Genomic DNA, 15,525 nt, shown 5'->3' with positions numbered 1-15,525 from the left:
AATTAAGATCAGAATGTTTAGGATTGGTCAGGCAAGGAGCAACAGGAAATACAGCGCTTAAAAAGCATTAGGGCCAAAAGAGAATGTTTTCCTTTATTTCATTCCATGAGAACTGGGTGAAAGCCACTATCAGAGTCAGATGAGGAGAAAAGGAAGAAGGAATTGCTTCATGTGAATTACTGCATGGATAAGCTTACACAATATGCTGATGAGCGCTGGCAGAAGCATACATAATAATATCAAAGAGTCTAAAGCACATATCCTGTGACTTGAAAGGTGCACATCTTGCATGAAAGGAGAAATAAGTTATGCTGTACAAAAACTGAAGAAACAAGACAAGAGAGCGGTTTCATTAGCTCTGGAGTTGAACCAGAGGGATGGACAAGCAGGTCATATATTCCCACATCTCAGTAAAGAAGTGGTGTGAAATGTCTAGGGCTGAAAAATACCCATTCCTAGCCATGACACCTCAGGATCAGTGCTATGACTGCTAAGGCAATCCATGTGTATCCCTAAGGAAGCCCATGTCAGAAAAAAAAATATCTGGGGCCAGCATGACTTTACTAGACAAAAGTGGCTGGAAGAAATGTAGGTAGAAAGGAAAAGTATAATCAGGTGACAGAAAGCTGAGCAGCTGCTTGCCATCCTTCTCTGAATCATGCCTATATCTCAAAACATGGGGTGTGAAGCCACAAGATGGAAGTGGAATGATAATTTGTACACTTAAAGAAGATCTGAACGTATTTAACCACAGAACCAAAACAAAAAACAAAACAAAACAACACAAAAAAACACGTAACTAGCTGAATAGCTCGGCACATCCATATCTGGATGCAGAGCCAGAGACTGGGAGTTCAATCCACCACCACCCCCCGTGTACCTCAGCAAAACTAGCCTGTGTGCGCACAGTCCCAAGAAGGGAAGGGCAAACCAGTTCTGAGTGCTCCCTACCTAGAAAACCTTGAAAAGAGTCACTTCATAAGTCAGAACTGATGTGATGGCATACAAATAACATAGCAACAGCTTTCAAATCTTGTGGGCTTTACCAATTTTGTGTATCAGACAGGATTGTTAATGTACACCTGGAGCTAACATTTGAATCTTTCTTTCTCGACATTTTCAAGAGAATAATCAAGAAAAAAAAATCTTCAGATTATTAGTATGCAGTTCTACATGCTACATACAGGGATTGGGAAGACAGGGACATTTTAACAGCAGAAGACATTAAATTTCAAAATTCAGACAGAACTTCCTTAATTGTGAAGAAAAGTAATCAACACATCCAGGTAGATTCAGTTTTAGGCATATGCGAATGACCCTGTGGAAGGAGACTTCTTTGCCCCCAAACGTTCATTGTTTGGTGTACTAGTTAGTGTCAGAAGACCATGAGGAAACTCTAGATTCAAATCCTCATCCAGCCACAAAAAGTCATTGGGTTATCTTGAGCAAAGTCATTATTGGCCAGGGCAGTTTATCTTGCTATATCTCCTCTGAGGAAATGCAGGCTGCAAATAAAGGAAACAATATTCACCTAATTTCTTTCTAGAAGTTTATTGCATTCTAAAAGAATATAATCTCCTTAAATAACCATGTGCTATAATAAACAAAAAGGAAGGCTGTTAATCATTAATTGCCACTGTTTAAAATGTACTTACAGGAAATCTAACTACAGAAACATCTGTCTTTGTCGCCTCAACTAAAAAGTCCATCCAAAAGTCCACAAGTTCATGTTTGGCAATTTGCTGCTCTGGATTCAGTTTCTTAAAATGCTGATATATCAAAATAGTCTCCACAATAGACTTGAGATACCTGGTGAACATGAAAAAAAAGAAAGAAAACAAGTTTGCAAGCCTTCAGAATGAATTATAGCCTCTGCATACTCCATTACACTTTTATGAGAAACAAGAAATATCGCTATGTATATTGTTGTCACATTATTACTAGGGAAATGTGCAAAGAAATGGGAGAAGTCTGAAGGGAGGGCAACCCCCAAAAAAAGACAAAGCAGAAATAGATAAAATGAATGATCAGAAAGACGAGAAAAAATCAGGACCTCTCTTTCTTGGTTCACGTGAGCAGGACGCACCAGACAGACCTGCTAAGATCTCTTTCTTCTTCACAGATGGCAGGGTGGAGTGGGGAGGATGCTATTCTAATCTGCAAATTTACAAATAAAAACTTCTGTGCTCTGTGCGGTACCATACATTCCCAGTTACTTAGGAGAACCATAAGCATTGCATAAATGCACCAATGGAGAAACCTAGAGCCAATCACATTTCCTTCATCATGAGCATGAAATCTATGTGATAATGACCAAGTGTAACTTAAAACTGAAGGGAATATATCACAGCTGCACTGATGTCTAAGTGCTGTTTCCATGACACAAAGCAGCTGCTAACTTGGGCCATTCATGGTTTGCAGGGACTATTTAAGACAAAGCTAAGGAACGTGTGGCCTTCCAGCTGTTGTTACACTGGAACTGGCATCAGCCATAGACGGCAAAGCTAATTGTGATAGATAATAGGAGCTGCCATCTAACAACACTGGGGTGGGGCACATATTCCTCTCCCTTAATAAAATGGCAGCACCAGTACTGTATGTTCAGTGACAGAACAGAAGCATCTTCAGGTGAAAGGACTGTTGAGAAAATCTGGCTGTCACTGAATACATATACAGTCCTATGTATGCTTACGTAAACATCCCATCAAATGTATTGGGCGTTGTGTATAGTGCTACCTAGATACGTATAGGTGGAAGTCATAGAAGAACAGTACATTTGGGTGGAAGCCTGAGACAGAAAGATAATTTCACCATCTCCACGCTGCCTGTTTCAGGCCTCTGCAAATTGTTAGTTCTTCTGGGCAGGAGCAACTCCAGAAGGGAGTAAGACTAGGCATTTATAGGGGGCCTGCAGCCAGCAGAGGGCTCACTGTCTTACCAATGCTACTGCAGTATATTTATTCCACACAGGGTATCCATAAAAGATCAAACTTATGAAATTCTTAGGTCCTGTGTCCGACTTGCTCCAGGGGACCTAGAACTCAAGATGCTGTATCTGTGTTTTCACAGAATTCTGAAGCAGGCACTGCATCTAGTCCAAATACAACTCCACCCCACCCCTGCAAAAGTTGGACAGGAAATTGACTGAGACATGTACAGTTGCCGAGTGACTGCAACCCAATTTCCTTATCCCTGTACCCAGCAAAATGGCTGTCATTTCTGCCGTAGTTACAAATAACAAAATAGCAGGAAAGCTCGATAACTGGAAAGCAAATACTAGATGGATATGCCTTAGGCTGGCAATGAACACACTGAAGAGAGTCTAATCAGTTAAGCAGAAAGAAAAAAGCAATGAAACTTAAATTTTTCCACTGCCATGTTACTGAGTGAAAACCAAAATAATTTTGAGCTAATGAAGGTCTTCAGTTAACATGACCTGGAAAGACTTTTTGTGAAAGGATTTTTTTGGAGGTCATGAATTTAGAGGATCATCCTAAGTCAAAAGCAAGTTGTTGGCAATGAAAGGCTTTAAGAACTTGTTTGTGTGTGTTTAAAACTGGCAACAGAACTTCCCCTAACAACCATTCTGGACTGGGAGAGTGCTGAACATTTCAAACTGCCTCAAAAATGTTTACATGGGTTGCCTCAATGTATATATAGATAACTGTTTGTAAGGTAGTTGCAATGGAAAATTCTAGTGACACACATGGATCTCATCCTCCTCACTTTATCCTCACCACAATGATCGTGGGAGGCAATGTGAAGCTCAGAGAGTTTGACTGCCTCAAGATCACTTGGTAGCTTCATGGCCAAAGAGCGAAGTGAATAAAGTTTTCTCTAATCCAGTACTCTAAATGTTATCCCCAATTCCCTAATTAGGGTTTGTCACATTTCAGTGTAACCACTATAAGAGTCACTCTAACACTGACACTTCAATTTCCTGTCTGACTAAAATGAGGAGGCTTTCACAATGACTTGTATTATGCCCCTTCCTAATCTTGTGTGTGTGAATATTTTTCCACACAGACACTTTTTTGGCTCAGAAAATATCCCATGCAAGGAGAACCGGCTCTAGTAGTTCTCCACAGGACAGAGGGCATGAAATATCCACCCTTGTCTTCTGCTCCTTTGAGGGCACCAAAAGGAAGACAACATGTGGACCCCAGGAGGACAAGGTGGAAGGAGAGCTGCCAGCTGCTGAGGGGTCCAGCAACAAGGTTCAGTTGGGAGAACACATGGGCAAGGTTGAGGAGGAAATAAATGGGAAAGAGCAGGAGGCTGGCGAGAAAGAACAGGGACTCCTTCTTCACAGCCTGAGGAATGTGGTGGGGTTATTTTGGACAGTGAACAAACCTGGGGAGAAGTTGCAGAAGAGCTGATATTTCATGCTGAGTGGAACTTCCAAGTACAGTGGTGCCTCGCTTAAATGAGTGCCTCGTTTAGCGATGAATTTGCATAATGATGTGTTTTTTAAGAAAATAATATGCACCGTATAACAATGTTTCCTATGGGCGATTTTCGCTTAGCGAAGTTTGGGACCATGCTTCGCATAACGAATGCGATTTTAGTTCCCCTGCTTCACTTAATGATGTTTCTTTTTTTAATTTTAAAAGTGTCTTAGAAGGGTCAAAAACGGTTCTAAATGCTTGGATTCGTTAGAGGACCCCCTAAGTCGTGTGCAAACCTGATTTGGCTTTGATCTGACTTTTCGTTAATTTATGGTGAATTTCTTTTTTGGCCCATAGGAACCAATGGACCTGTCAAAATCTGACAGCTCCATGCTTTCCTATGGGGGAGAAAACAATTCACCATAAGTTAACAAAAGTTCAGATCAAAGCCAAATCAGGTTTGCACACGGCTTAGGGGGTCCTCTAACGAACCCAAGCATTTAGAACAGTTGCTGAGTCTTCGTTAATTTATTGTGAATTTTTTCTTCCCCCATAGGAAACAATGGAGCTGTCAGATTTTGACAGCTGTCAAAAGTTGGGGGGAAAAATTCACCATAAATTAACGAAAAGTCAGATCAAAGCCAAATTAACTTTTGCATCCGTTTTAGAGGGTGCAGAAGCTAATCCAAGCATTTAAAACCATTTTTGACCCTTTTATGACACACTTAAATTTGCAAAAACTGACTTCGCACAGCCATTGAAATGTATTGAGTCAGCTTCAATATATTTCAATGGAGGAAACATTGTATCGTTTAACGATGTTTCCTATGGGTTTTTTTCGCTTAAGGACGGCAATCCGTGCCTATTGGAACGGATTAACTGGTTTCCAATGCATTCCTATGAGAAATGGTGTTTCACATAACGTTTTTTTTTTTGAACCAATTAAAATCGTTATGCAAGGCACCACTGTACTGGCTAAAGGAAAACTCTTGTAGAGCTGTCTTGGTAGAGGTATCAGTAGCTAAAGGGCAATGGTGAGGTGCTGGTGCTCCCATATTTGCCCCACCAGAGTCCCTACCTCAACCAGCATCCATCTAGTGACTCAGGAAGTCAATGGGTCCTGCTGCCTCAACCCTGAAGCAGTGCCAGCACTGGTGTCACAAGCAACAGAAAGAGAGGTGGTGGCTTCAGGAGGACTCAAAGGGAACCAGCAGATATTGTTCAGCTGCTTTTGCCCACCATTCTTGAGAAGAGCCCGTGGCATGCTGGAGCACCCCAGCTGCTTGGACTTGTGACTCAGAGCTCTCCTCTTTCCCCAGTGGACTTAAGTAGAGGACATGCAGGAGAGCCTGTGCAACAGGGCCTAGGGTTGGGAAGTAAGCCTCCTAGTGTACTACCCACTCAGGAGGAGAGTGACGCAGCCTCTACTTCTGTATCTCCAAGTCAGCAAGCAATAAACCTTGTGTCTGTTCACATCAGCAGTCTGAAGCCTATTGAATTATGGGAACTAGGGACATTTTGAACCGCTCTATCTTTCTATAGAATTCTCTTTATCAGGATTCTCTTCCATAGCATTGACAATCACATCCATACACTACCATCTGCAACGAGCCTTAAAAGGTTCTTATGACCGTAATCTAGAAGCTGGATTAGAGATGTTGTGTTTGTGGGCAGGTGGGCCACTTCAACACCGTTGGTGCTGAACTCATGCCCCTGGTTCTGGGTGGCCAGAGACATAGCATTCATTGAATATTTATTTACTGAAATATTTATTTATTTATTGGGCGGGGGAAATCTGTATATAACCAAAACTGTATAGCTGAGACCCATGCAATTCAAGGGAGAAATGTATTTTGATATAATATGCTTGGATGATACAACTGTTCAGTTTCTTACCATGCTGGTGTCTTTAGTTTGAAAAGTTTTTCTGAAGCCTGAATCACTCTTGTGTGATCATTTGCCAGGACACTCGCTCCTAGGAAAAAGCCTACTTCCCAGTAACTCTGCAGTTTCTCCAGGTTTCCTTTTTTCCCAAGCAGGCTGCTTATCTTCACTCCTGCAGATATGGGAAAGAAAAATAGTGTGTGAGACTGTAGCTCCCATTCAAAGCTTATGGCAATGAACACCTACGCCCAAGTGAAATCAGTAGGGCCTCAAAATGTGTGTAATCATCTGCAAAAGCTGATATTTTTGTTCTGGTTTGCAAACTGATCTTCTTCTTTTCTCTTGCTTTGCCCTCTCATTTTCTGCTTAATTGCAACCTCAGACAACAGAATGTGAAAATCAAATTGGCACCTTCACATGATTCTGAACCAACCATCCTAGCACATACAATTGTTGGGATAGTGTGCATCTGTCTCACCTTACATTTTAAATATTTTTATAAGAAACATGTTATGAGCAAAGTACAGCTTTCAGCCCTCCAGAGACATTTCTCTCATCTCAAAGACTGCCCCAGAGCCTCTCAAGCTCAAATCTCCTCAACCTTTTCTTTCAGCAACAAAACACCTCCTGGGCAACTGGCATTCTGCTTCTAGGTCTTGGTGCGGTCATCCAAAATTCCCACACCCCTTTAAAAACTCCTCACAAAACCGAAGTGCCTGTCCAGCTACAGTACTTTTTAAAATGGTAGTGTTTGGCCACTTGTGGAGGCTGGTGGGGCCACAGATTTAAATTAGGATTTGAAAACCTTGCCCACCCCTGTTGCACACACTCAAAAAATACTGATATCAAAATAAAACACAACAACCAAAAGAAGCTGCAGTCAACATATTGTAAAGCTTTGTCCCTGGTCCATTAATTGCACAATTTCATCATTCACAATTTGCATTCATTCACCCACTTTTTAAACTCTTTGAGTTGGATCCAGACAGAATCATGCTTAGAATAGACTCAATGGGACAGATGCTAATAATGACAAACTTGGCCCACAGCTTTCCATGGTTAAGTCAGGATCTATTAACTACCGAATATTATTTCAAAATAAACATAGTGAACATTAGCAAAACTTGTTGGGACTGGTAAAAAGAGCAACAGGTAATCAAAAGAAGAATCTACAAGACACTACTACTGAACATTTATTTCACTGATGCTTCAGTGGGAGCCCCATAAAAATTAATGGAGTTTCCATCGATAATCAGGAAACCAAACTAGGCATATAGAAAATCAGAAGGTGACGGACATATTGACCTCTTTTTGGTGTACTGCAAGGATAGATTGATTCACTCCTGAAGACAACAATCAACTGATATCTTTGCTGGAGTGATCCACAGTGGTCTTACTTGTCAGGGATTTCAACTTCTGTTGGTGTGGGTAGAATTGCTCTGTTTTAGTTCATTTCCAGAGTGTGCAACTGCTAAAAATGATCCAAAAGTGAGCCTTCCTGTTAGGATTGCCAATATAATGATGTGGTTGAAAAAGAATTAAACACTCCTCAGTTCTCTAGATGGGCAAGGAAGTTAAAAAATTTAAAGTACATTGTGGCAGCACATATGGACTGTGTCACTTTAAAAAAATAAATGCCAAATGGAAAACTTCCTCCCAGAAGCAGGGGGATACAGGAAGGGGCAATAAGATGGATTTTTGTTTGCTTTTCTCAACCTACTCTTGACTGAACCTTCATGAGAAAAGCAAGCAAAAATCCCCCTCATTGCCCTTCCTGTCTCTTTCCACTTCCAGGAAGAAGTTGTTTTTTATTTTAATTTTTTTAAAGTGATGTAGTACATGGTCTAGAGGGGCGGGGTAAAAATCAAATAAATAAATAAATAAAATAAATACATATAAGCTGCCCTAATACACTTTTTTTTAAAAAAAAAAAATTCCACTTCCTCAGCCCCTCCATGGAGCTCACAAAGTATTTAATTTGTAAGTATCCTGAAGTGGCTCTCTTCTTAAGCCACTTCACAACACTGGCAAATTGACAGCAGGCAAAACAAAGTTGCTTCAGGTATATACTGCACCAAATGGCATACTGGACTTCCTAGTGACCCTATTTAGCCCGATCCAGCCTGCTCCAAAACAGGCCTGATCGGCTATAGTAGTTTCGATACCAAGCTTTGCATTTATGGGAAACTGACATTTTGTAGTAACTATTATTGCGAATGCTGCATTTATTGTAAGTGTAAGGTCTTCCACTCAAAAATACCAAGCATGGGGAAAACAACAGCATTCAGGGCCTCACTAATGAAAGCTGAATCCTGGTGAGCTACTGATGCTCATTACCAGATCATTGCATTGGTATTTCTGCCTCTGTGTGAGAGATTTAAGACAGAAAACCAACTTCATTCAAGACTATCACAATGGTAGGAGCAATGGGGTAGCCTAAAATAATAGTGCCTGATTACTAGCAAACAAGGGACTCTTGATCACATTCATCAGACTGTTTCCTACAAAATTCTCTGATTTGCCTGTGCATTGACAGGCTATAATTACCAACTTTCCGCAGCTCAAAAGATGTATCAAACTGGTGCCCAGCAGCCAAGAGTAGTACTGCATAATTAATTCCTGACTGTAATGTTGGTTCTGACTCAAATGCCTTCTTGAACCTAAAAGAACAAACACATATATTATTGCAGCTGCTTTTTGTTATTAGTTAAATGAAGCAATCTTGCAAAGAGCCAGTTATACTTTTTTGGGTACTTGTAATGCTGACCACCCCTTTGCTCAACTCCACCAACTTATTCAAGTACAACATACTGTGATGTTTATCATCCAGATAGCTTGGTTATTTGAGAAAGCCAGAATTTACAGCATCCTCCTGCCATTTTCTTCACATTCATATGTGTTTATATGATTCTGAAACAACACATTATAGATTCAAACTGATGGCAGGAACTAGCCTTCGTACTTCTATTGAAAAACTGATTGTTCAATGATCCTGGAAAACTATGGAAATAAACTCAAGAGTTATACATTATTCTAAATTAGAAGTAAAGATATGTATATGCAATATTGAAGAATAGGGAGCGGAGTGAAAATTGTTTGTAATACAAAATGGCTGAATTCATACTTCCCATACTAAGATGCACATGAATCGCCTTTTCGTTTTCCTACTTATTCAAAATTTTTTATAGCTTCCAGATTTTTTTTAAAAGGTGCACGATGGGGAAATAGTATTGCAAATTGTGTTTTTCCTGCTCATGAAAACACATGCAAATCATCATCTTGAACTTTAAGGAATTTTTTTTTTTTTTACAAACTGATGGAGCAATAAGGCTGAACAGAGATGTGCTTGAAAAAAATGTTAACATTGCTCAGAGTGAAAGAGACTGTTTAAAATGTTTACAGTCCAATATTTAGCAACAGCAACATCAAGAACATAAAAGCCTGCTACAGGATCTGATTAAAGGCTTATTCTCACAGAGGCCAACTCAATGTCCAAGGGAATCCCACAAGTGTCACGGCCCTCCCCTGTCGCTGTGTCTCAGCAACTGAATAATAGCATAATACTGTACTATCATGAGTAGAAGCCACGGAAAGATTTATCTTCCATGGATTTGTCCATTATGAAATTCAGAGTGAGGAGACCCATCTCCCATTGCAAAATCCCATCCCATAGCTTCCCCTGCTAGAGAACATGGATTTGTATGCCACAGAGGACCAGGGAGAGCAAGATTTAAGCTCCCAAATCCTTGTCATCTTTTAAATGACATCTTGGGAAGGCCAGGTCTGAAACAAAACAGGAATGTCAGACCACTTTCCATCTAGCTTAGTGCTGGTTATCACATACTGACAGGAAGCCACTGTCTTGGGTTTCAGCAATTAATGTTTTCCAGCTTCACCAGACATCTTCTCCCACTAAGTTACCATCCTGTACTTTAAAAAAGAAAGTCTGGTGGGGTACAATGGCTTATATCTTGCATATGTAAGTTCCAATACATCTCTTTTAGAAACCTCCCATCTCTCAGCCCTCACAGGCTCAGAGCAATTCCTTTTTGTTGTTGGGGACTTGTGGGAACTGGAGGATGAGAGGAGGAAGTCTTTAATTACCAAAAATCACCACTGCCAGGAAATCATCCCAGCATTCCTGATTTTCAGAAATAAAAAATTACCCCTCCCGTCCCACAGCCCTTGTGGGCTCCTGAGGATGGAAGGGATTCCTTGAGATCTACTGAGGGCCAGTAGATCCCAATTGATGTCATTCTCCCAACTGATGTCATCAGCCTTTGGCATTGTGGTTCCTACTCATTGGGTGCCCCTCCACTGATGAAAATAAGTTTCATTGGTGGACATTTCTCTCAACAAAAGCACATCACACCTGAGATCTGCTGGTATAGGGCATGTTAGAAATATAATAAATATATAGTGAGTAAAATAAATAAAATGGAAAGGGAGGAGGGTTTTTTTCAGTGTGAGTGTGTTTGTGTATGTGTGTGTGTGATTCCACCTCTGCCACACAGTTCGTCTTCTCACTGGAACACACACCAGCTGGCTACAATCCTAGGTTTCTGAGTAACGTTTAAGTTCTCAAAATAATTCACTTTGATATATAAGATCTCTCAGCCCTAAAAAACTGAAAATTATTGGCACCGTCCTATTTCCAGTTCTGTGCTGAACACGGCAAGGTACAAAAAGGAATACAGCCTAAGCAAACATCTGTGTTCACTCTGCAAGGCCAAGCAAAGTAAAAACAAAGGGGTGGGGGCTGAAGAATGAACCTGAAACATGCATATGCCAGAAATGTGATTACCTCTTTCACTCCCCCTGCTTTTAAAACAAATTTAGACAGTAGTGGAGTAATGCTGCGGAAAACGAGATTTTATTTATTTGGAAAATAGAAAACAGTGAGAACATGAGCACAACTTTCTGCCTAAATCTCTCTATCATGACCACAAAACAAGATTGAAAGGGACTATTTATGGCATTCCCTGTGCTCACCCAGGCTTCGACCTCTTTAGTCTGATAACAATTTTGTGATGAGAAACAAAAAGGGGGGAAGCTAGATAAGAGAGGAACGGCTAAATAACCTGTATCAGGTAAAGTAAAGGTAAAGGTTCCCCTTGACATTTAATCCAGTTGTGTCCAACTCTAGGGCGCAGTGCTCATCCCCATCTCCAAGCCATAGAGCCAGCGTTTGTCTGTAGATAGTTTCCATGGTCACGTGGCCAGCGCGACTAGACACGGAACGCCGTTACCTTCCCACCATGGTGATATCTATTTATCTACTTGCATTTGCATGCTTTCGAACTGCTAGGCTGGCAGGAGCTGGAACAAGCGGCAAGAGCTCACTCCGTTGCGTGGATTCAATCTTATGACTGCTGGTCTTCTGACCTTGCAGCACAGAGACTCCTGCAGTTTAACCTGCAGTGCCACCACAGTCCCATTTCAAGTAGAAAGCTGAGAATAATATAGAAACAGAACTTAGCGCTATCTTATGTGCAGAACCCATGAGGAAGGAATACTCCAACACCCTGAGTGCTATGGGAACTATTATTGCTGCTGCCACAACCAACACCACCATCAAATACGACACTGATGAATTTCCAAAGACGTAATGATGTTACTCTGTTTTCAGCATGCATCACTCAGAAAAGCCAACAACCACCTTTGAGACTAACAGGTTCATTTCAGTATGAGCCTTTGAGGATTGCAAACCACTTCTTCAGAAATGTAGGCCAGAATCATATTTCTTACAAGTGTTGGTATAAACTCTGAGATCACAGAGATGAATGGCCACTAGTTAAGACGTTAAGGCTTCCATTTCTTGTTTCATACAAGTCACATGCGGTGAAAAATACAAGCACTGCCTTCCTAACCAGCAGCAATTTCCCACAGCAATTTATGTCATTTGACTTACACCAGCGTACATAATAATAGGGTTCTGGCCACATACAAAATTTAGCTAAATAAACTACCAGGAACAAGTGTTTCCCTAAGGTGGTTTTTACATTAAGAAGCTGTCAAACTGCAATACCTCTTTCTGATCTGATTGCACGTACACCGCTGGGAGTCAATCTGAAAGCACAATTGAACTGAAATTGTACCATGTAGCTAAACAGTCTTGGGATTCTTGATACTCTTGAACCCGGTATCATCCTGCTTGTTGCAAGACTGTGAGTAAAATGCCCTCCAAGGCTACTTAAGATTAGGTGGTTGTGGAGGATGAGGGATTGCACAACCAGTGATCCAGAACAGATCTCTTGCCTAGCAGTACTGTATAACAATAATTAAAATAAAACCAACAAACTGCCAAACAGAAAAAAAGAACAAACAAAGCATGGAATGGAGAAGGATAGAGACCAGTTTCACTCTTCCAGCGTAGCTTTAGCTTCCTCTCTAAATAACTGCCAGGTGACACTCATTTTCCACTGGAAATCTATTCATAGGCAGACACGGGGTTTCCTTCTTGGATGATTCACAGGAAAAAGTAGAAGCACATCATTCTAAGCATAGCCACAATTGTTTTGGCCTTTTGATGCAGGCAGAGCATCAGGAATTGCTGAGCACCCCCAAGAAGTAGGACTACCTACCTTCTCCCCACACACACACTTTTTCCCACAAGGTTCAGGACCTCCTCTTTGATGTGATGCTTCTACCTAGGGTGACAGCTGCTTCTGCTGTCTCATCTGCCACAATGCTTAACCAGTTTGATGCTGAGACAAGAGAGATTTCTACAGTGATTCAACAACATTCTGCTTCCACCACAGAGAGAACAAAGGCAGCAATAACCAGGCCTCTTCCCTCTGCCAAGCAGCAAATATCATTGGGAGCGGTGGCTGCTCACACACTTGCCCCCACTTCCTGTGAGGCAGCGGGTGCTCCTACCTGGTTTTACTGATCACTTGCTCAGTGAAATGGTGGCATTTGGCAGCAGAAGAAAGAGAAGCCATTGTCTAGGAAAAGATGTGTGAGTGGTTTCTGTCACAACTGTTGACTGCTCAGTTGAGCAAGGAATGTGACCAGCAGCATCACTCCACTATCTATCCACGCCATCAGATGGAGGCAAATGGAACAGAGTGAGGAGGAACTGCTTCCATGATTGTGGCCTAATGAGGGTTCCACTATCTTGCCGAGCTGAAAGCTCACTGGCCAAAACTTTAGACCCAGCCTTATCCCAAATTCCTTTACCATTATATCACAGCTAGTTATGATAAGCAAAATAAGAGCCCACATGAAAGTATAAAGGTAAAGGTTCCCCTTGACATTTTTAGTCCAGTCATGTCCAATTCTAGGGGGCGGTGCTCATCCCGTTTTCAAGCCGTAGAGCCAGTGCTTGTCCTAAGACAGTTTCCGTTGCCACGTGACCAGCATGACTAGGGAACGCCGTTTTACATGAAAGTATATTCCCAATAATTCCTAATTATAATGAACTACAGGTTCACCATAAAATTGAATCCAATATTTATGCACCAGCATACCTCTTTAAATGCTCTGACCATGTAGAGTAAGATTGTTGAATATTCTGCTACAAATTATTGCTAGCAGATGGGTGACTAGATGGATGGATTTAATAAAGGAAGTCATTGTCTTTAGTTCACAATACCTTGGCAGGGCTTTTAAAGGCAGAACTTTGGGGATGGCACTATTTTATAGAGATGCCATAAGCTGAAAGCAACTAACAACAATGACTTATTTTTAGCTTTTCAGACTTCAGCATCTATTTTCTTTTGTTTACTTTTTCTTTTTGCTACCGACTGCCGTTTTCATGGCTGCACCAACTTCATGAATGGGTTTTCACCAACTGTTTTTGTCATCTGTCAACTGTTTTTGAATCCCCATCAATCTTGGGCCCACACCTAGGATGGCCAATAACCTTGATCACCCAGCTCCTAATGAGAAGGAGAAAAAATCCATTTGCCTGATTGACCAGGTAAAAGAACAGCAGCATTGTGTCTGAGAAAAACCTGACAACAAATAATTAACCTGCCATTTCTGCAGTGATTTTAATAAAAATCTGATCACCATGTCATGTTCTCTCATCCTGGAGAGCAGATCATGAAAAGAAATGACAAAAGCTACACAGATCCACACAGAGCTTCCATCAGTCATGGCTTCCATATGAAACAAAATATATGTGTGACACTTGTCGTAGAACAACCGATCTACTGATTTCCCTTAGATGCAGTTCATAATGCAAACAGGATGGTAATCTAAAGCTGATGATAAAAGAGAATAGTGAAGTAAAAACCTTCCTTATTTGATGCTGTGCAGCCTACAAGAGGGTAAGAAAAGAACAAACAGAGTTTACTACAAAATAGATTGCCGGATTTTTTCAGAAAGCTTTTGAATGCCAAAATAAGATGTGATATCTGCTTCCAAAATTCAACTAAAACTGTTACAAAGGGGAAGATTATATTTGCTACATCTGTTGTCAAAATCCAACAGGAATTTTATTGCAAAAAAAGAGAGACATCTGTAAATGGAATCATTTTTTAAAGCTGTAAAGATACTTCTGCAGGCTGTATTTTTTATGGACTCTGGCTAAAGCAAATAGAACATTCAGTCATTTCCCATCATTGGTGGGGCAAAGAGCCTTTTCTAGAAGCTGGAAAAAGGATCAGCTATGGGGAAAGGACATTCCACAGCTATGAGGAACCACACAGAACACCCTTTTCTGCATGCATTTAATCTATTATCTCTCAGCATGACTTGAATAAACCACAGTGGAGGTGTGATTATCCACAGTTTTTCACTTCTTGTGAAAAGAAGAAGGCAGGCACAAAGAATCTGATCCAGGTAAATGTAGCTAAGGCTACAATTCTATACACATACAATTTGGGATCCTATGCATTGAACAGAGCTAGCACTGTCAAGCATGTCTAATATTAGCTAGAGTTGATGATCCGGATTCCCTGGCTGGTATCGGATTTACCACATTTTGTTTGACGTACAACCAAGAAGCAGAGCTTTTAAAAAACTGTAATGTATAGCCTGAATTTCACATATTATGCAAACATCACAAAAATATTTTAATAGAAAAAATGTTAATTGAATAATTTAATTAAGACATTTTTTTAAAAGAACATTTTGCAAAAATGGTTAACATACTAATATTATAATATCCAAAGAACTGTGCGTTAGATATACAGACATTACCTGGGCATAATAATCTGGCTGAGCTACATCTTCAGAAGTGCCTAGAAGTTGACTAGATTCTTATTGATTCATTATATTATAAATTAAGTGTTTGTATAATAAT

At 40.6% G+C, this 15,525-nt stretch overlaps 1 protein-coding gene across 2 annotated transcripts in view; it reads right to left on the bottom strand.

Moving 5' to 3' along the window:
- MAP3K5 (mitogen-activated protein kinase kinase kinase 5) overlaps positions 1-15,525 on the bottom strand; it is a 118,762-nt gene that overhangs the window by 42,495 nt on the left and 60,742 nt on the right. For both annotated transcript variants that reach the window (XR_013540601.1, XM_020779391.3), the window contains exons 8-10: positions 8,820-8,932; positions 6,285-6,444; positions 1,656-1,809 (exon numbers count right to left, since the gene is read on the bottom strand). Coding sequence is in view for 1 of the 2 variants with exons in the window: in XM_020779391.3 (XP_020635050.3) it covers positions 1,656-1,809; positions 6,285-6,444; positions 8,820-8,932 (427 nt within the window). In the remaining variant the exon portion in view is untranslated. The remainder of the gene's footprint in view (positions 1-1,655; positions 1,810-6,284; positions 6,445-8,819; positions 8,933-15,525) is intronic.

Source organism: Pogona vitticeps, chromosome 1 (assembly GCF_051106095.1).
Source record: "Pogona vitticeps strain Pit_001003342236 chromosome 1, PviZW2.1, whole genome shotgun sequence".
In the NCBI taxonomy this organism is placed as follows: Eukaryota; Metazoa; Chordata; class Lepidosauria; order Squamata; family Agamidae; genus Pogona; species Pogona vitticeps.
Note: the sequence above shows the minus strand (reverse complement) of the source record. Positions and strands in the feature narration are given on the sequence as shown.